Raw genomic sequence first — 15,441 nt, forward strand, 5'->3', positions numbered from 1 at the left:
TTCCTTTTCTGCCATATCCCTACTTTATAACTATTAAAGTCATTTCTCATGTTTTGTAAATTTGACTGGAAAGTCTCTGTGATTTCTTCGAGGTCTAACATTCTTTGAGTCTAAGAAAGACTATGCTTTGCAATTGTTAATGGAGATCTTGTTAAAATGCAGATTCTAACTCACTAGGTCTAGAGTAGGGGTTGTGATTCAGCATTTCTAACAAGTGTCCAGGTGATGCAGATGCTGCCAGTTTGCACACCATATTTTGTATGTTGGTCCTAGCCATATGGAGAATGGCTTAAGTCACTGAATGTGGTTTAAGCAAAGATTGGCAAAATTTTTCTGTAAAGGCCCAGATGGGAAACATTTTAGACTTTGTGAGCCATTTAGTCTCTGTCACAACTACTCAGCTCTGCCATTGTGATGCCAAAGCATCCATCTAGTAAAACTTTATTTGCAAAAACAGATGGCAGCCAGCTTTGGATTCGACTTGTAATTTGCTGACTCCTGGTTTGAGGAATTCAGAATGTCAACCTTAGAGAATGAGATTCAGAAAATATGATTAAGTATACAGTTTATTTGAGCTCAGAGTTTGAGGATGGCTACCTGGGAGCATAGATTCAAGTTGCTCTGAATATATGAGGGCTGTCCTGGAAGTATCTAGCCATCGTTAATGAGAATGGTTACACTCCCAATTAGCAGCAGTTACAGGTGGGTTTTTAAGAAAAAAAGAAGAGGCAGTTCCTAAATAGTTTACCAAGAATTTACATTAAAATAACATAAGCTATTGATTGGCTATACATTGTTCTTTGTATCATAAATTACAGGAACTTGAAGATAATGGGTGAGGTGGCTTGTCAGGGGCAAAAGGTCTTTATTATTATTAATATTTTTTTTATTTCAGCTTATTATGGGGATACGAAAGTTCAGGTTATGTATATTGCCCACGTACCCCCCCATCCCCCAAGTCAGAGCTTCAAGCGAGTCCATTCCCTAGACAGTGTGCATCGCACTCATTATGTAGGTATACACCCATTCCCTCCCCCCACCCCCCACATCTGTCCGACACTCAACTGGTGTTAATCCCAAATATACACTTAGGTGATGATCAGGGAAACCAATTTGCTGGTGAGTACATGTGATGCTTATTTTTCCATTTTTGGGATACTTCACTTAATAGAATGGGTTCCAACTCTCTCCAGGAGAACAAAAGAGATTCTATATCACCGTTATTTCTTATAGCTGAGTAATACTCCATGGTATACATATACCACATATTACTAATCCACTCATGAATTGATGGGCATTTGGGTTGTTTCCACATCTTGGGCAAAAGGTCTTTAAACAATTGCCCCTGGCCAATTCTAATGTCTGTCTGGGCTTGATAAATTTCTCATATTTCACATAGTTCAGACTACTCTGAGCTATTTTTCTTTTCTCAAGAATAAACATTATGTCATGCTTTTAAGGAATTGTGTGTTAATGTAATTTGCTTACAATTTCATAAAATAATTTCTTAATATTAAAATATCACGTAATAAAATGATCGAAGTCTTTAATCTCTTGAAATTACTAAAATGTTCCAGTTGAATTAAATTAAGCTTAAGTTTAGAATATTTGCAAGTTGGAATTGGTGCAACCTCTGTGGAAAAGAAACTGGAGATACCTCAAAGAGCTAAAAATAGAAATACCATTCAATCTAGCAATAGCACTATTAGGCATCTACTCAAAAGAACAAAAGACATTCTATAATAAAGACATCTGCACCGGAATGTTTATGGCTTCACTATTGCAAGGATGTGGAAACAACCCAAGTGCCCGTCAATTCATGAATGGATTACTAAAATTTGGTATATGTATACAATGGAGTATTACTCAATTATAAGACACAACAGTGATCTAGTGCCTCTTATATTTTCCTGGATTGAGCTTGAGCCCATTATCCGCAGTGAGGTATCACAAGATCGAAGGAATAGCTTCCACATGTACTTGCTATCAAATTGGTACTAACTGATCAACACTATGGTGCTCACAGGGAATATTCTCCAGGGATTAGGGGGTTGGAGGGGATAAACTCACAACTAATGGTCACAGACATGGTGAGCATTGTAGAGGGGAAGGGCATGCCTCTAAACCTCGCTTGGGTGAGGCAAGGAGATGAAATGTAACCAGAAGATATTTTGCACTTCAGTGTTTATTGCAGCATTATTCACAATGGCTAAAATGTGGAATCAACTTAAGTGTTTATCAAGGGACGAATGGATAAAAAAGATGTGGTCTATGTACACAATGGAATGAAGTAAATTTTGTCATTTGCAGAAACATGGATGGATCTGGAGGACATGATTTTAAGTGAAATAAACCAGGCACAGAAAGACAAATATTGCATTTTCACACTCATTTATGGGACCTAATATAAATTGATCTCAAGGAGGTAGTGAATAGAATGGTGGCTACTAGAGATTGGGGAAAACTATGATAGCACAGAAGTCTTGATCTGTGATCTTCGGAAAAAGCTATCCATCTCTAGGATGCTGTGAGCTTCTGGGGAGAAACTTCCCTGGCTACTTTCTCATCTTAAGGTCTCCAATGGGTGTATGGTTCCAAGAGTCTGGAGGGGCTCTTGAAGTTGTGAGATTATTAATCTAAGGTTCAGGGTCCTGAAGTTTTGCTGCAGTTTGGGTGACAAGGGCAGTCTGATGTCATTCTAAGGAGACACAGTCTCCAGAATCAAGATTGTCCTCAGTCAGTGTGGACCATGAAAAGCTTTCTTCACCTGGTAAAAATACACTTTGGCATAATTAAAGTTTTGCAGCATTTAGTCATATCAGAGTTTAGTAGCGGAGGATACATGAAGTATTATGATTAGGTGCATAGGCTTTCCCATGACGATTTCATAAGGGATCAACTTAATGTTTTGCACTGAAAGTGTATCTGATTGTCATCAACTGCAATACCTTTGACCAAGGCAATCCAGTCAATTTAGTTAGCTTTACCTAATGCTATTGTATGTGTAATACCTTACTTAACTATTTCATAACTTGTCCAGTGAAACAAGTACCTCTATCATTGAAGATTTTTCCAGGAGTGTCCCATGAGGAAAACATTTCCTAATAACCATTTAGCCATTGTTATAACATTAGCCCTCTTGCATAGGAAAGCTTTTATACAATCAGAAAACATGCATTCAAAATGACAATTGAACTAGATTCCTCTATAATTGTTTAAATGGCCCATCAGACCATTCATTATATATTTTAAATTTGGGTTATTTTATCTCTTCCATGATGAGTCATGGAATGCAGAACTTTTAATAATGGAGGCTTTAAGGTCTTAGGAAGGATCAGGTGGCTGTCCAGGCTCTCCATGAGTCCACACTTAACGTAGGACTTACATCCTCTTACATACCAATTTTGTTTCTCATTTCAGGTATACTGCACTATTTATTGGATGAATTATCACAGGTGGTTTAACTTGGGCCATGGAGTTCACTCAAATTGCATATCTAAATAATTTCAGAACTGGCTGACTTAGCATGAAAATCTGGCACAGTATTTTCTTGATATTCAATTGTCTCATCCTGCTGGTGTTAGCAGTTTTGTAAACCAGTCATTCTCTTCATTGGAGTGCTGGAAATTCTTACCCAGTCCAGATGATATGATCTTAAAGATGTCAGAAACCTGTATTCCAGAGTGCTTGTCAGGGTCCTTTTCATCTTTTTTATGAACCTCCCGGAAGACATAGTTCTCTAGTATTTTACTTGCTTGTGAAGTTTTCAGAAACTGCGTCAGAATTAAGCAATTAACTATGAAAATAAAGTGGTCCTAGTTAAAGAGACAGTTGACAAGAAATTTGGTTATTTCTATAGCCTACAATAATTTAACATAATAACCATAATTATTAGTGATAACATATACCTAGACATATCAGAATTATAGAAATCCCATATAATTTTGTAACATATATTAATATTCATAAAAGTGTAACTCGAAGAAGGTTAAACATAATTTTTTATTTGACAGGGCTTCCCATGTAATTTAACATATCAAATAAGCCTGTTTCTCTCCTTTCTGAAAGCAGCAGGGGCCCTCTGTAGCAGCCCGAAGTTAGTTTGAGGTAAGAAAAAAAGACTTAATTTTAAATGTGAAATGTAATTTTGGGAAGCCTGTCAGAAATGTCAAAGGTTTAAAATACTTAATGAAAATAAGATCACAGGTTGCTGTAAAATAATAATAATTTATTTAGCCAAAATGGCAATTCAAAGATTTTGAAAAGCAAAAACGTTTGCTCTTTGTTAGAGAAGAGACTCAGTTTTCCCAACAATCAAAAGACCCGAGAAAGGCAGGCTCTGTTGCTCCTTTTCTCCTCTCTCTCTTTTTTTTATAGTTTACTCAAAAGGTGAAGAAAAATATTTTTTTGTGTCTTATTAATACTACATGAAATTTTTGTTCAAAAGGGAAAACCAAATTTTGCTTTTGTAGTAGTATTATCAGTACCAGGCTTAATTTAATAAAACCTTATAAACAAATCCATCCAATCTTAGTTTTTGACCACATCATATTTCCATAAACATTTTGTAATCTCTTATAAATTAAAAAAATTCTTTCTCTTCCCAACTTTCTATTGTTATGTAGTTTTATCTATTTTTTTATTTCTTCAATTTGAAACAACCTTCATGTAACTTCATGAGTTGGGCAGCCCCTGAACCCCAGAATAGGTTCAGAGAGACTCTGGCCCTGCTGCATGGTCACAGAAGATTTGTGGACAGACAAAGGAAAATGATATACAGAAAGTGGAAGTGAGGTACAGAAATGGCTGGATTGGTTAATGCTTGGCATTTGCTTTATTTGAACATGGTCTGAACAGTTGACTGCCTATGATTCGCTGCAACTCGGTTATTAGCATAGAAATAGGTTACCACCTATTTACATATGCAGTTAGGTTATAGTTCACGACATATGGAGAAACCTTTAGGCCAAACTTAATATATGCAAGGAGGCAGCTTTAGGCTAAACTTGAACAGTGCATAGATATACCTTACTTGCATCTTTATATAGAGTTATTTATGTGTGTCATCATACTAAATGTATTAGTTTGTGACTTGTCTTTTCACTTCCTATGACTTGGAGTCAATTAAAATGACTGTCTTAGTCATTTTTTAAGACACTGTACACAGATATCTTATTGGAAATGTGAAAATATTTCTGTAGGAAAGATTCCCAGAAATAGAATTGCTGGGCCAGGCATGGTAGCTCATGTCTATAATCCCAGCACTTTGGAAGGCCAAGGTGAGAGGATTGCTTGCGGCCAGGAGTTCGAGACAAGCCTGGGCAACAAAGTGAGACCCCGTCTCTACAAAAAACAGAAAAATTAGTTGAGCATGGTGGCACACACCTGTAGTCCCAGCTATTTGGGAGACTGAGGAGGGAGGATCCTTTGAACCGAGGAGTTTGAAGTTGTGGTGAGCTATGAGGGCACCATAGCACTCCAGCCTGGGTGACAGAGCAAGACCCTGTCTGAAAAAAAAAAAGGAAGAAAGGAAGGAAAGAAAAGAAAAGAAATAGAATTGCTGGGTCAAAGGGTCTATGTGTTTTAAACTCTATCAGAAGCTGTTAAAATTGATTTTCTTAATTGTCTTCACCAATTTAACACTTTAATTATTTTTCAACAAGTGTTGAACATCTGTTGTGTGGTTAGTACAGTTCTAGGTATTGCAGATAAAATGGCAAAAGAAAGTCCTTATTCTCATTAAGCTGACATTGTATTTGGGAAAGACTAAACAAATAAGTAAATATGTAACATAAAGGCACGTGGAGAAGAGAATGATGGGGGAGGGTATTGATTAGGGGGACCATGGGCTCTTATGTAAGAGGCGACATTTGAGCTAAGAACTGAATAAATTCTCTCAGTATACAACTGATTTCAATTTGCTAATTTGTTAAGGCTTTTATGTATCTATTTCTAAGTGAGTGGATATTGCTAGAATATTAGAAAGCATTTTTTTAATATTTTAGTCTTCCACCTAGCCATTTAAAAAAATTACTCATTCTGATTGGATACCACAATTATGCTGTGCTTGTAGAATGAGTTGTTTTCCATTTATTTCTAGGCCCTTGAGCAGTTAAGATAACATAGGAATGATCTATTTCTTGAATGATCTCTACTTGCACATATGAGGAAGGCAGTCCTTTCCCAGCTCCTTGGATTCTGAGCAGCGTCACCGCCTCCCCATTTACACCCAAGGACATGTGCACCCCTGGGTAGATGCACTCTCTCCCTGCTAGTCCTTGAGGAGGGAGACAGAGACTGTGGCAAAGGGGAGCCTTCTCTGCTCTTGGTCCCTGGCTGCTTTCTGAGAAGTACCCATCAGGCTCCAGCAGCAATATGAGAAAGTACTAGGAGGGCAAGGGAGTTGGATGGTGGATTTGGACTGCCATCTTTAAGAAACATTCACTTGCCATTATGGATTTCATTCTATTTGTAAGGTACATGTTCCAGGCTTTTGCTAGAGTTGGGCCAGAGAGAGGAAAGATGTGTGTGCTTAGTGCTCAGTCCACCATCTTGATCATAGGGCACTGAAAGTAATTTGCCCCACTGCTAACAATAGATCCTGTTGTTTACAAATGGTTTATTTAAAAATATTAGCAATGATCCACTGATAGTCTTATATTAAAATAACTTTATTCATATTCTAGTTGTCTTTTTTGAGATAGAGGGAGAGACGGAGTCCCTGATGTTTTGGGAATTATGCATAGTATATGTTGTGAATCTAAAAGTAACCTGTTATGTATGTATAATGATTTGGAAACTGCTAACTTATATGTAACAGTGAAATCCTTAGAAAAATATGATTATATTTATAAATGCCCATTTTTAGGAAGATATCTACATTATACTTGTGTTCTGTTGTGCTCTATAGAAAACTTAGAACTTGATCTCTCTTTGGATTTTATTTATTTCAGAATCTTAACAAAACTTTTGGAGGTGTCAGATGATCCACAAGTCTTAGCTGTTGCTGCTCATGATGTTGGAGAATATGTGCGGCATTATCCACGAGGCAAACGGTAAGAGAAAATCATTAATTTGATTTGGTTTCTTGAAACCTTCAACACAGAATCCTAAAAAATGTACTGACCTAAAATAGAGTAGGTTAGCAGAAGAAATAACAAGAGTAAATGAAATCAAGATTGCCATGTAGTAGGAATTATGAAAAACCCAACTAAAAGTGAGTGGTATAAAAATATAAGTACACTTGCATAATACTACTGTGTAGTGGCCAACAGAGATCACACTAGCTATTTCATGTTAAAGATTTCCTTTGGTTTGTATGATTTAATTCATTCGCCATTTTGTGAGCACTGGCTATTTTTCAATTACTATTTGTACTTACAGAAATGAATTAGACATTGTTATTGACCTGAGTAGATTCAAAGTATAAAAGGAAATATAACATCTGTAAAGAACAGTTACAGTAGATGCATAGTAATGGAATTTTGTACTTTAAAGTACAGGTATGGCTGTATAGAGGAGGAGATACTAGTCACATAATTTAAATTTACTAAAATACATTAACAATAAAGGGATGATCAGGTTTATTTTGGAAAAATAAGAAATCAAGGTACCAATATTGTGTCAAGGGGCAAAACAATAAATGGGACAAAAGGGCTGTTTTATTTTGTTTGGAAAAACAGGAATGTGTAGTGCTGTTTCTTTTGCTAATTGGTTCCCTAATCCATAAAATTGGAGTGATAATAATATCGACATGAGGATTAAACGAGTTAATACGAGTACACTGTTTAGAACAGTTGCTAGTAAGTACATAGTAAATGCTTAATAACTATTAGCTGCTTATATTATTAGCTCTCACTTTATTATAGGCATAGGAGACCATGAGTTAAAATCAGCTAAAGGAAGAGAGATATAGGGCAGAGTCCAGGAAAATTACGAAATATAAAGCTTCTTGTCTTCTCGCCATGAAGTCAGGATAGCATTACTTTCCTGGCATAGGTGCATGACAAAACACACAAAGTATTGGAAATCAGGGAAGATCTTGCTTTTATTACTAATGCTAATATTTTATATTTATGAAAGCTATATATTAGGAAGACATATAACAGTATTTATCTTGTTTATCAAATAACAATGTCAAAATGAGTAAACCCGTGACTTCTTAGAATGTATGAAAAAATTGGTGGAGCCATGGTTGTAGTTGCAGACATTAGCATTCTACATTTCCTCATAACTTCTTATTGTGTATAAATATCTAAACACTGTGGGTCTGCCCTACGATGGGAGCTCTTCTAGAGAAGCAGTAGACAAGTGGCAGATGGGAAACTACTCAGGATGGTGGAAAATTAGGGTAGCTAATGAGTCACTCAGTGTTTGAACTGCAGGACGTTTTTATTCTGATCCAGTGGTGCAAACCGTTGCATCGAACCTTATTTATTCTAGGTGCACTTCAGAAAGCAGATGGCACAGATACAGATATGTAAGACTGTATTTGTAAAAGAGCTTAGTACATTACAAGAAGCTTCAAAAACAAATGGAAAACTATTAAGTTAGGGGGATAAAAAGCTTTTTTTGGGTAAAAATAATATAGGCTGAGTATCCCTTATCTGAATGCTGGGGATTAGAAGTATTTTGGATTTTTTCAGATTTTGGAATATTTGCATTACTGGTTCATCATCCCTAATCTAAAACTTTGAAATCTGAAATGCTCCAATAAACATCTCTTTTTAGTATCATGTCAGTGCTCAAAAATTTGAGATTTTGGAGGATTTGGGATTTTTGTATTTGGGATGCTCAAACAGTAACAAAAATATTATATTCATCCTTCATTCTGTATTTGAAAGAAAACATTAAAAGATCCTGCACTATTTCTTGCAGCATTATTTATAATAGCAAAAAATTTTGAAAATAACCAAAATATTCAATAGTGACCAAAATATTCAAAATAACCAAAAATAACCAAAATATTCAATACTAAAACAGTATAGTACCCACATATATCATAGTATCAGGAATCTTTGATGACATGGGAAAATGCTTGTCACAATGAGCAATAAGCTGAACAAAGTACAACCGCAGTTATTAGATATCAACATACATTATATGAAGCAAAGCATTGGAAGTATTGACAGTGGCTGTCTGTCATCTGTGGGATTATAGATAATTTTTTTTTTTTAGAAAGAAGTGATTTTTTATCATTTTAAGCAAGGAGAAACCAAGGCATAAAAAATCAAATTACTTTCTTCATTTCAAATTCTGAATTCCATGATTACAGATTTCCCAACTAATGCTATCCCTTGTTCTTTTTAAACAACTATAAAAGGGCAATCTTGGCTAGCAGATTAGGGTCTAAGGAGAAAAGATGTTAGGACTCCACTGACTCTGGGAGCAAGAGAGTCTCCTGTTAACCTTTGTACCTCCTGCCTGGATCCAGACACATGGGCGAGGCTTATACATGGGAAGAATAAGTGATTGTATAAGTAATGTGGTTTCAGAATATTAAGAAGATGCTGAGTCTTCAAGAACATTGTTCTATATTATCATAATTCCATATTGTTGGTATAAAATATTAATTTCCATTTAAATGAAAATACTGCTGATAGGGCTGGGGTGTCAAGCTCTTACCTGTTATTTTACCTTAATGTGAAATAAAAATTAATTAATTAATTTTATTTCAAAAGATTAAGGGGGTACAGATGTTTCTGTTACATGGATAGCTTTTATAATGCTTTAGTCAGGGCTATGTAAGTGTGCCCATCACCTGAATAGTGTTCATTGTACCTATTAGGTGGCTTTTTACTTCTCTCCTCCTCTCCCTCCCCCCTTCTTGATTTCCAATGATATTTACTTATCTCTGTGTCCATTTGGGAAGGGAACCTAATATGACCTCATGGGTGGGGTCTTGTGGGCCAGTTCAGTGTTCTAGTATTGCTTCTCTATCTGCATGTATGTGAAGAATTAATGTCTTATATGTTTGCACACCCGCATCCTGTGAGTTTGATAAGAGATCTTCCCAATTTGGAAGAAATACATGTAGAAAAGTGCACATAAATCACTCCCATCGCCCTTGGGAATGGTCAGGATCTAGTGCTTCCACCCCTGGTGGCCAAAGCTTCTACTATATAGATGGTTCTGTTGCTTGGCAAGTTGGAAGCCTCAGTCTCAATGGCCCTGACTGGAGTTGTCATTCTTTTGCTAACTGTGGTGGCTGGTCAACCCCAGCACCACCCAGAGGGCTGCCTGCCATGTGAAGTTTCTCAGGACCATATAGAGAGATTCACAGTGTTCTGTCTCCCTGGCATGCAAGCAAAAACTGCTGTCTTTTCAACCCCCACCACCAAAACGGAATGGACTCTGGGTTTTGAAGACTTTGTATTATATGTGTGTTTTCTACTTGATCCTTTATATTGGCTAACTGGCAAATCAGCAGTCTTTGAGTAGGGCCCAGACCAGCAGGTTGCATTGGAAGCTGTCATCACTCTGTGGCATACTCTCTATCTGTGGTTTTTCAACCCACATGTCCCATATGAGTTGTGGTCTCTGTGACTGGTGATTTTGCTAATTGGAACCTCTGACAAAGGGAGATAGCTTCCATCCAGAGTTGTTTTGGACTTGTTGCTTCCCTGATGTGGACACCAGGTACACACCCCTTCTGAAAAGCAGCTAGCTCTCTGCTGCTGTTGCCGTGACCCAGGGAGGGCTTGGGACTCAGACCTGACATTCCTCCTCTTGGGTGGGTCAATTCAATCTCCACAGCTAACAAGGTGGGAAAGACCCAACAGGCCTCCCTGGTCAAATGGAAGTGGGATATTCAATAATACAGCGAGCTGGCCCCACGGCATCTCAGCTTTACATGAAAAAGTGACAGCTACCATTCGAGGGAACGTCAGGCTGCCACAGCTGTTCGACCTCAGTAGCAACTATGCAGAGCCAATGTGGATGTGGCCACTCCACTCGGTGGCACACTCTAGGCTGCTTTCATGGATCTGGCCATCATCTCCTTGACAAACTGTTATATTTTTACTCACTCCTGGGATGTTGCCAGTGGCCTCGCTGTGTGGGTTGACACTTGAAAAACTGTAGACTAGCAGATTAGAGACAGTCCTCTTAGGCCAAGAACTGTGAAAGCAAATCGTAGTTACTGTGTAAACCTTCACTGCCCAGGTTGCTAGCTGTGCTGCTGGGGTCTGTCATGCAATAGACATGGCAACACATCCATCCATGTTGGCAAAAAGAAAGGGACTCTCTGTTTCTGATGATGCAGAGTCTACCAGTGCATACTGACAGTGACTCCTGCCAACAGTTAACCCGATGGTATCAGTGAGGGAGACACACTGTGGGGCATGGTGCCCCCCCTTCCCACTTCTCACAGACCAACCACACAGTATATATGGCGCACTCTCAGGGCTGTCATGGCACCTTACCACTACTGATAGGTTTTCAGGTGACAGTGTTGCCACTACACTCAAATTGGCTGAGCCTGGCTACAATAATTTTGACCTTTGAAGCCAGTGTGTAACATGTGTTCAGTTTTCCTCACCATTTGCATGCTGACAGTAGTGTGCCTTTCACTTCAAAGGCCACTCAACAGTGGTCTGATGGCCAAGGTACTTGATGCGTCTTCCATGCTCCCTACCGTCCTCCTTCATCTGGCATTTTTGAGCTTTGCAATAGCCTCCTCAAAAATTTACGTGAAAAGATTTCTGACTCTACCTCCCTTATCTCCTCCTCTTGCTATAGCAGTTTTGCCATATTAATGTGGCTGTCCCCAGAAAGGGGGTTGTTTCCTCTTAGCAGCTTTCTGGGTAATGCAAAGGATGAAAGATCTTGAATATTTGGGATTCTGTCTTGACGATTCCTCAGCGTGATGCTTCTTTCTTTCCCTTAGTGGCAACCCCAGGTCAGCCTGGTTGGTGTACCACAGTCCAGCCAAATGGGGGCTTAGGGGATTCAAACTTAATTTTGGTTCAGCTTCTTAGAGTCCTTTGTTGGACTTCATTGATCTAGATGAGGGGTCAGCAAATCACAACTCATGGCTGGGTGACTAAAGTTTTATCAGAACGCAGCCACATCAATTCATTTACATATTGTCTGTGGCTGCTTTAGCTACAACGGGAAGAACTAAGTAGCAACAGAGACCATGTGACCAACAAGCCTAAAATATTTACTTATCTGGCCCTTAGGAAAAAGTTTGCCGACACCTGTAACCTGGATCATAAGGAAAAGGACAGCTTGGTTAGTACAGTGCTCACCAAGTCCCTCTATAGTGACTCACATGGCTAAAGATGGGGACTTAATGAGTCTCTACAAGTTTTGCAGAAATGCCCTTGCACCTTGTACTTGGCTGCTTCAGATCAGAGGTCTGGCTATAATTAGGGATGATTAGAGAGTGGTATAGTTAGCTACTGGTGTGGGACACATTGATTTTGTGGCAGTGGGAGGATAACAACATCCTCAGTGCATCTCAGACCCTGGACACACAGGGCAGGGAGGGACATTAATGATCTCTGTTTTCAGTGAATTTCCCCTAGAGCTTTCTTCAAAGGAAGCACACAGATCTCCCAAGCTGTTGCAGGTGCCTTATGCTTAATTGACAGCTGGGTATGTCATCCACCACCAGACAGTTCTGACCACAATTTCATGGCCATTCTCTTTAACCTTACTGAGAAATCTATTGGAAACAGAAAGGATAATGGTAGCTTAAGCAAAATGCCTGTCAACAGTTCTGTGTGTCTTCCCCACTCCCGATCCTGAAGCCATCCCTCAGCCATTCCATGGTGCAGACAAATGTCCCCTGGCTGGTGGCATAGACAAATAGTACAGTCCCTCCTTGAAACAATTAGACTCAATTATTTGAATTGAACTGGGACCCCCTAGGGTCTTTCATCCAGCTGGGAAGCCACTCTGGACTTAGCTCCCCAAGTCATGAAGGTCTCACTTGGGTGGCCCCAGCAATGATAAACAACTTTCCAGGGGCACCACAGGTACCCTGGTGTTGTGCTTCTTATATGGTAGCCAGGCATTAGCTCACCTTCCTCCCAAAGCCACAGTAACTTGTACTTTAGGGGTGGTCATAAGAGACCTTCAAGTATTTCAGGAAATGCTACCAGAAGATCATATAGCCCTCAGACAAGTATGGGGGAGGCTACCCTTGTAGACTCTGATGATTCATTGCATTTGTTTAGCTGGTTGGGTCAAGGATGCTGGGGTATGTGGGTGGTGAGGTCAGTGCTGCAGGTTGGCCTCATCCTGGTGCTTGGAGTCTTATAGGAAGTAGCCTGAATTAAATGGCATATGAGACTAATTGAATGGACTTGGTCTCAACCTGTGCCAGCCAGATTAATCAGAGCCACCAGGGAGTGTTATATTCATGGGTAAATTTGTCAACGGGCAAGAAGGTGTAGAAATGAGGGGTTGATACTGTGCAAAAACATTTCTCTTGCCTTTCTGAGCTTGCAAGATGAGACACTGAATGCCCTTTTCAAAGAGGTTTGTCTGCCTAGGAGCAAGAGGCAGGTGTGCTTACTGCCATGTGAGAGATTTAGGTTCCATAAGTTTAGGGTTTCTCTTCTGTATAATGTGTGGATCTCATCTGGCTCTCTTTATGTCGCCAGGTAGAAATTGAGGCTTTGGTGGACCAGCACAAAAATGCTAGTGTCTTGCTGATTCTGTTGCTGTGAGCAATAAACTGTCCATGAGATCTAGGAGTCTTGTGTCTTCTACCAGCATCCATGAAACTATGGCAGGCTAACTTGTTAGCTGCAAGTAGGGTAAACACTAAGACCTTCATAGGTCTCAACACTATAATATCAAGAACTATCTGTGATTAGTACCATTCAAAAATAGCCTGTTTTACTATGGAACGTTAAAGATCTTTAGATAAGGCAGATATAAATATAGCTAATAACCAAGGTCTCTAACCCATCCAAAATGTGTTTTACATGAAAGACAGACAGATGATAGATACAGCCTTCTTAGAATTATAACTGCTACGAAGTGAATGAAGGTAAAAATATCATAATAGTCTAAAGTAATCTAAAATCCTAAAAACGAAAAGCTTACTAAAGAACTTACCTTCTCACAGTACCGACTCCGCACTGACATCACTAACCAGCTGGTGTTTCCCATGTTTCTTTTGGATATTACTGTGTACACCCGATCTACTGCCCGGTCAGAAGCCTGTTATGCCCTCACAGGATCCAGTTGTGTTCTCCATCCCTTTCTTCCTCCCTTACTCTCTCCCCTTAGTAAGGATTATCTCTCGCACCACACTTTACATTCTCTAGACCACCTATTGCTGTGCCACCTGCTGCAGTCAGTCCTTGGTGCTCTTCCCGAAGCAGTCTTTTTTGGCCTGAAACTCTGGCCATGCTACTCCTTTACTGTGTCCTTCCAGTGGCTTGTATTCACATTATGAATCAACATACTCATTCTTTATTCCGAAGCCTCTCCCCAGAGTAACTTATTCCCCATGCAATCTCCCACTCCTTCTCCTTTGAGATATATTTTCAAATAATTTTCTCCTTATCACATAGTACCTTGAAGACTCTCTTTTTTGAGGCTTCTCAAAAAAAGAGTGTTTTCTCTCAGAGTTACAGGAGGTTTTTTCAAACTTAATAGGTCTTCAGTGCATTTACAGACTAACAATTTGAAATAAATGTTTTAAAAGAGTAATCATAATACTAAAAAATTTTAAATTACATGTTAAATTACTGATTACTTTCATGTCAGTTATAGGAATTATTTTGTTTGTGATCTTTTACCAAGGTACCTAGAATAGGCTTCTAGGGTCATAAGTCAGGATCTCTATACTCAGTTCCTTTTCTTACTCTTTATTGCTACTGAATTAGAAAATGCTAAGTCACTACTATCAGTTGGCAGGAATGGCTGCAAGAGTTAGAAGCTCTGCTGGATATTCAGATTATATGTGGCCTTCCCACAAAAGTCTATTTCAACACTTAATCAGACTCTCAGTTGATAAGCCCATTCTAAACAAAAGCAGGAAAATGGAATGTTGCTTCTTGTGGGATAGCAGTAAAAATTCCAGCCTACTCTTGGGTTGCATTCAGCAACATAAAAGCATTTTTTTTTTTTTTATATTCAGTTGCAGCTTTTGGATATGATTTTTAACTATAGCCCTCATTCATTTTTTCCCTTATGAATAAAAGTAACACATCAAGACTTGGAAAAATAACTCTTTATGATATATTCATTTTTACCACAAGTCATTTATCTTAGAAAATTATTTTGGTATCTCAAATTTGATGTTGATATTTAGAACTCAAATGATAGGTTTAACCTGTTCAAGATAGGGACTATCTCTAAGATATGCCATTTAAACAAGTTAATTAAAGAAATAGAAGTGATTTTACTGGCATTATCAATAAAAGTGCTGTCTCATCCATCACAAACTGGAAAGGCCAGCAATGACCATTTTCTATT

At 38.6% G+C, this 15,441-nt stretch overlaps 1 protein-coding gene across 2 annotated transcripts in view; it reads left to right on the plus strand.

Moving 5' to 3' along the window:
- ATP6V1H (ATPase H+ transporting V1 subunit H) overlaps positions 1 to 15,441 on the plus strand; it is a 120,428-nt gene that overhangs the window by 78,355 nt on the left and 26,632 nt on the right. For both annotated transcript variants that reach the window (XM_045561003.1, XM_045561002.1), the window contains one exon: positions 6,954 to 7,055. In XM_045561003.1, coding sequence (XP_045416959.1) covers positions 6,954 to 7,055 — 102 coding nt within the window. The remainder of the gene's footprint in view (positions 1 to 6,953; positions 7,056 to 15,441) is intronic.

Source organism: Lemur catta, chromosome 9 (assembly GCF_020740605.2).
Source record: "Lemur catta isolate mLemCat1 chromosome 9, mLemCat1.pri, whole genome shotgun sequence".
NCBI lineage: Eukaryota > Metazoa > Chordata > Mammalia > Primates > Lemuridae > Lemur > Lemur catta.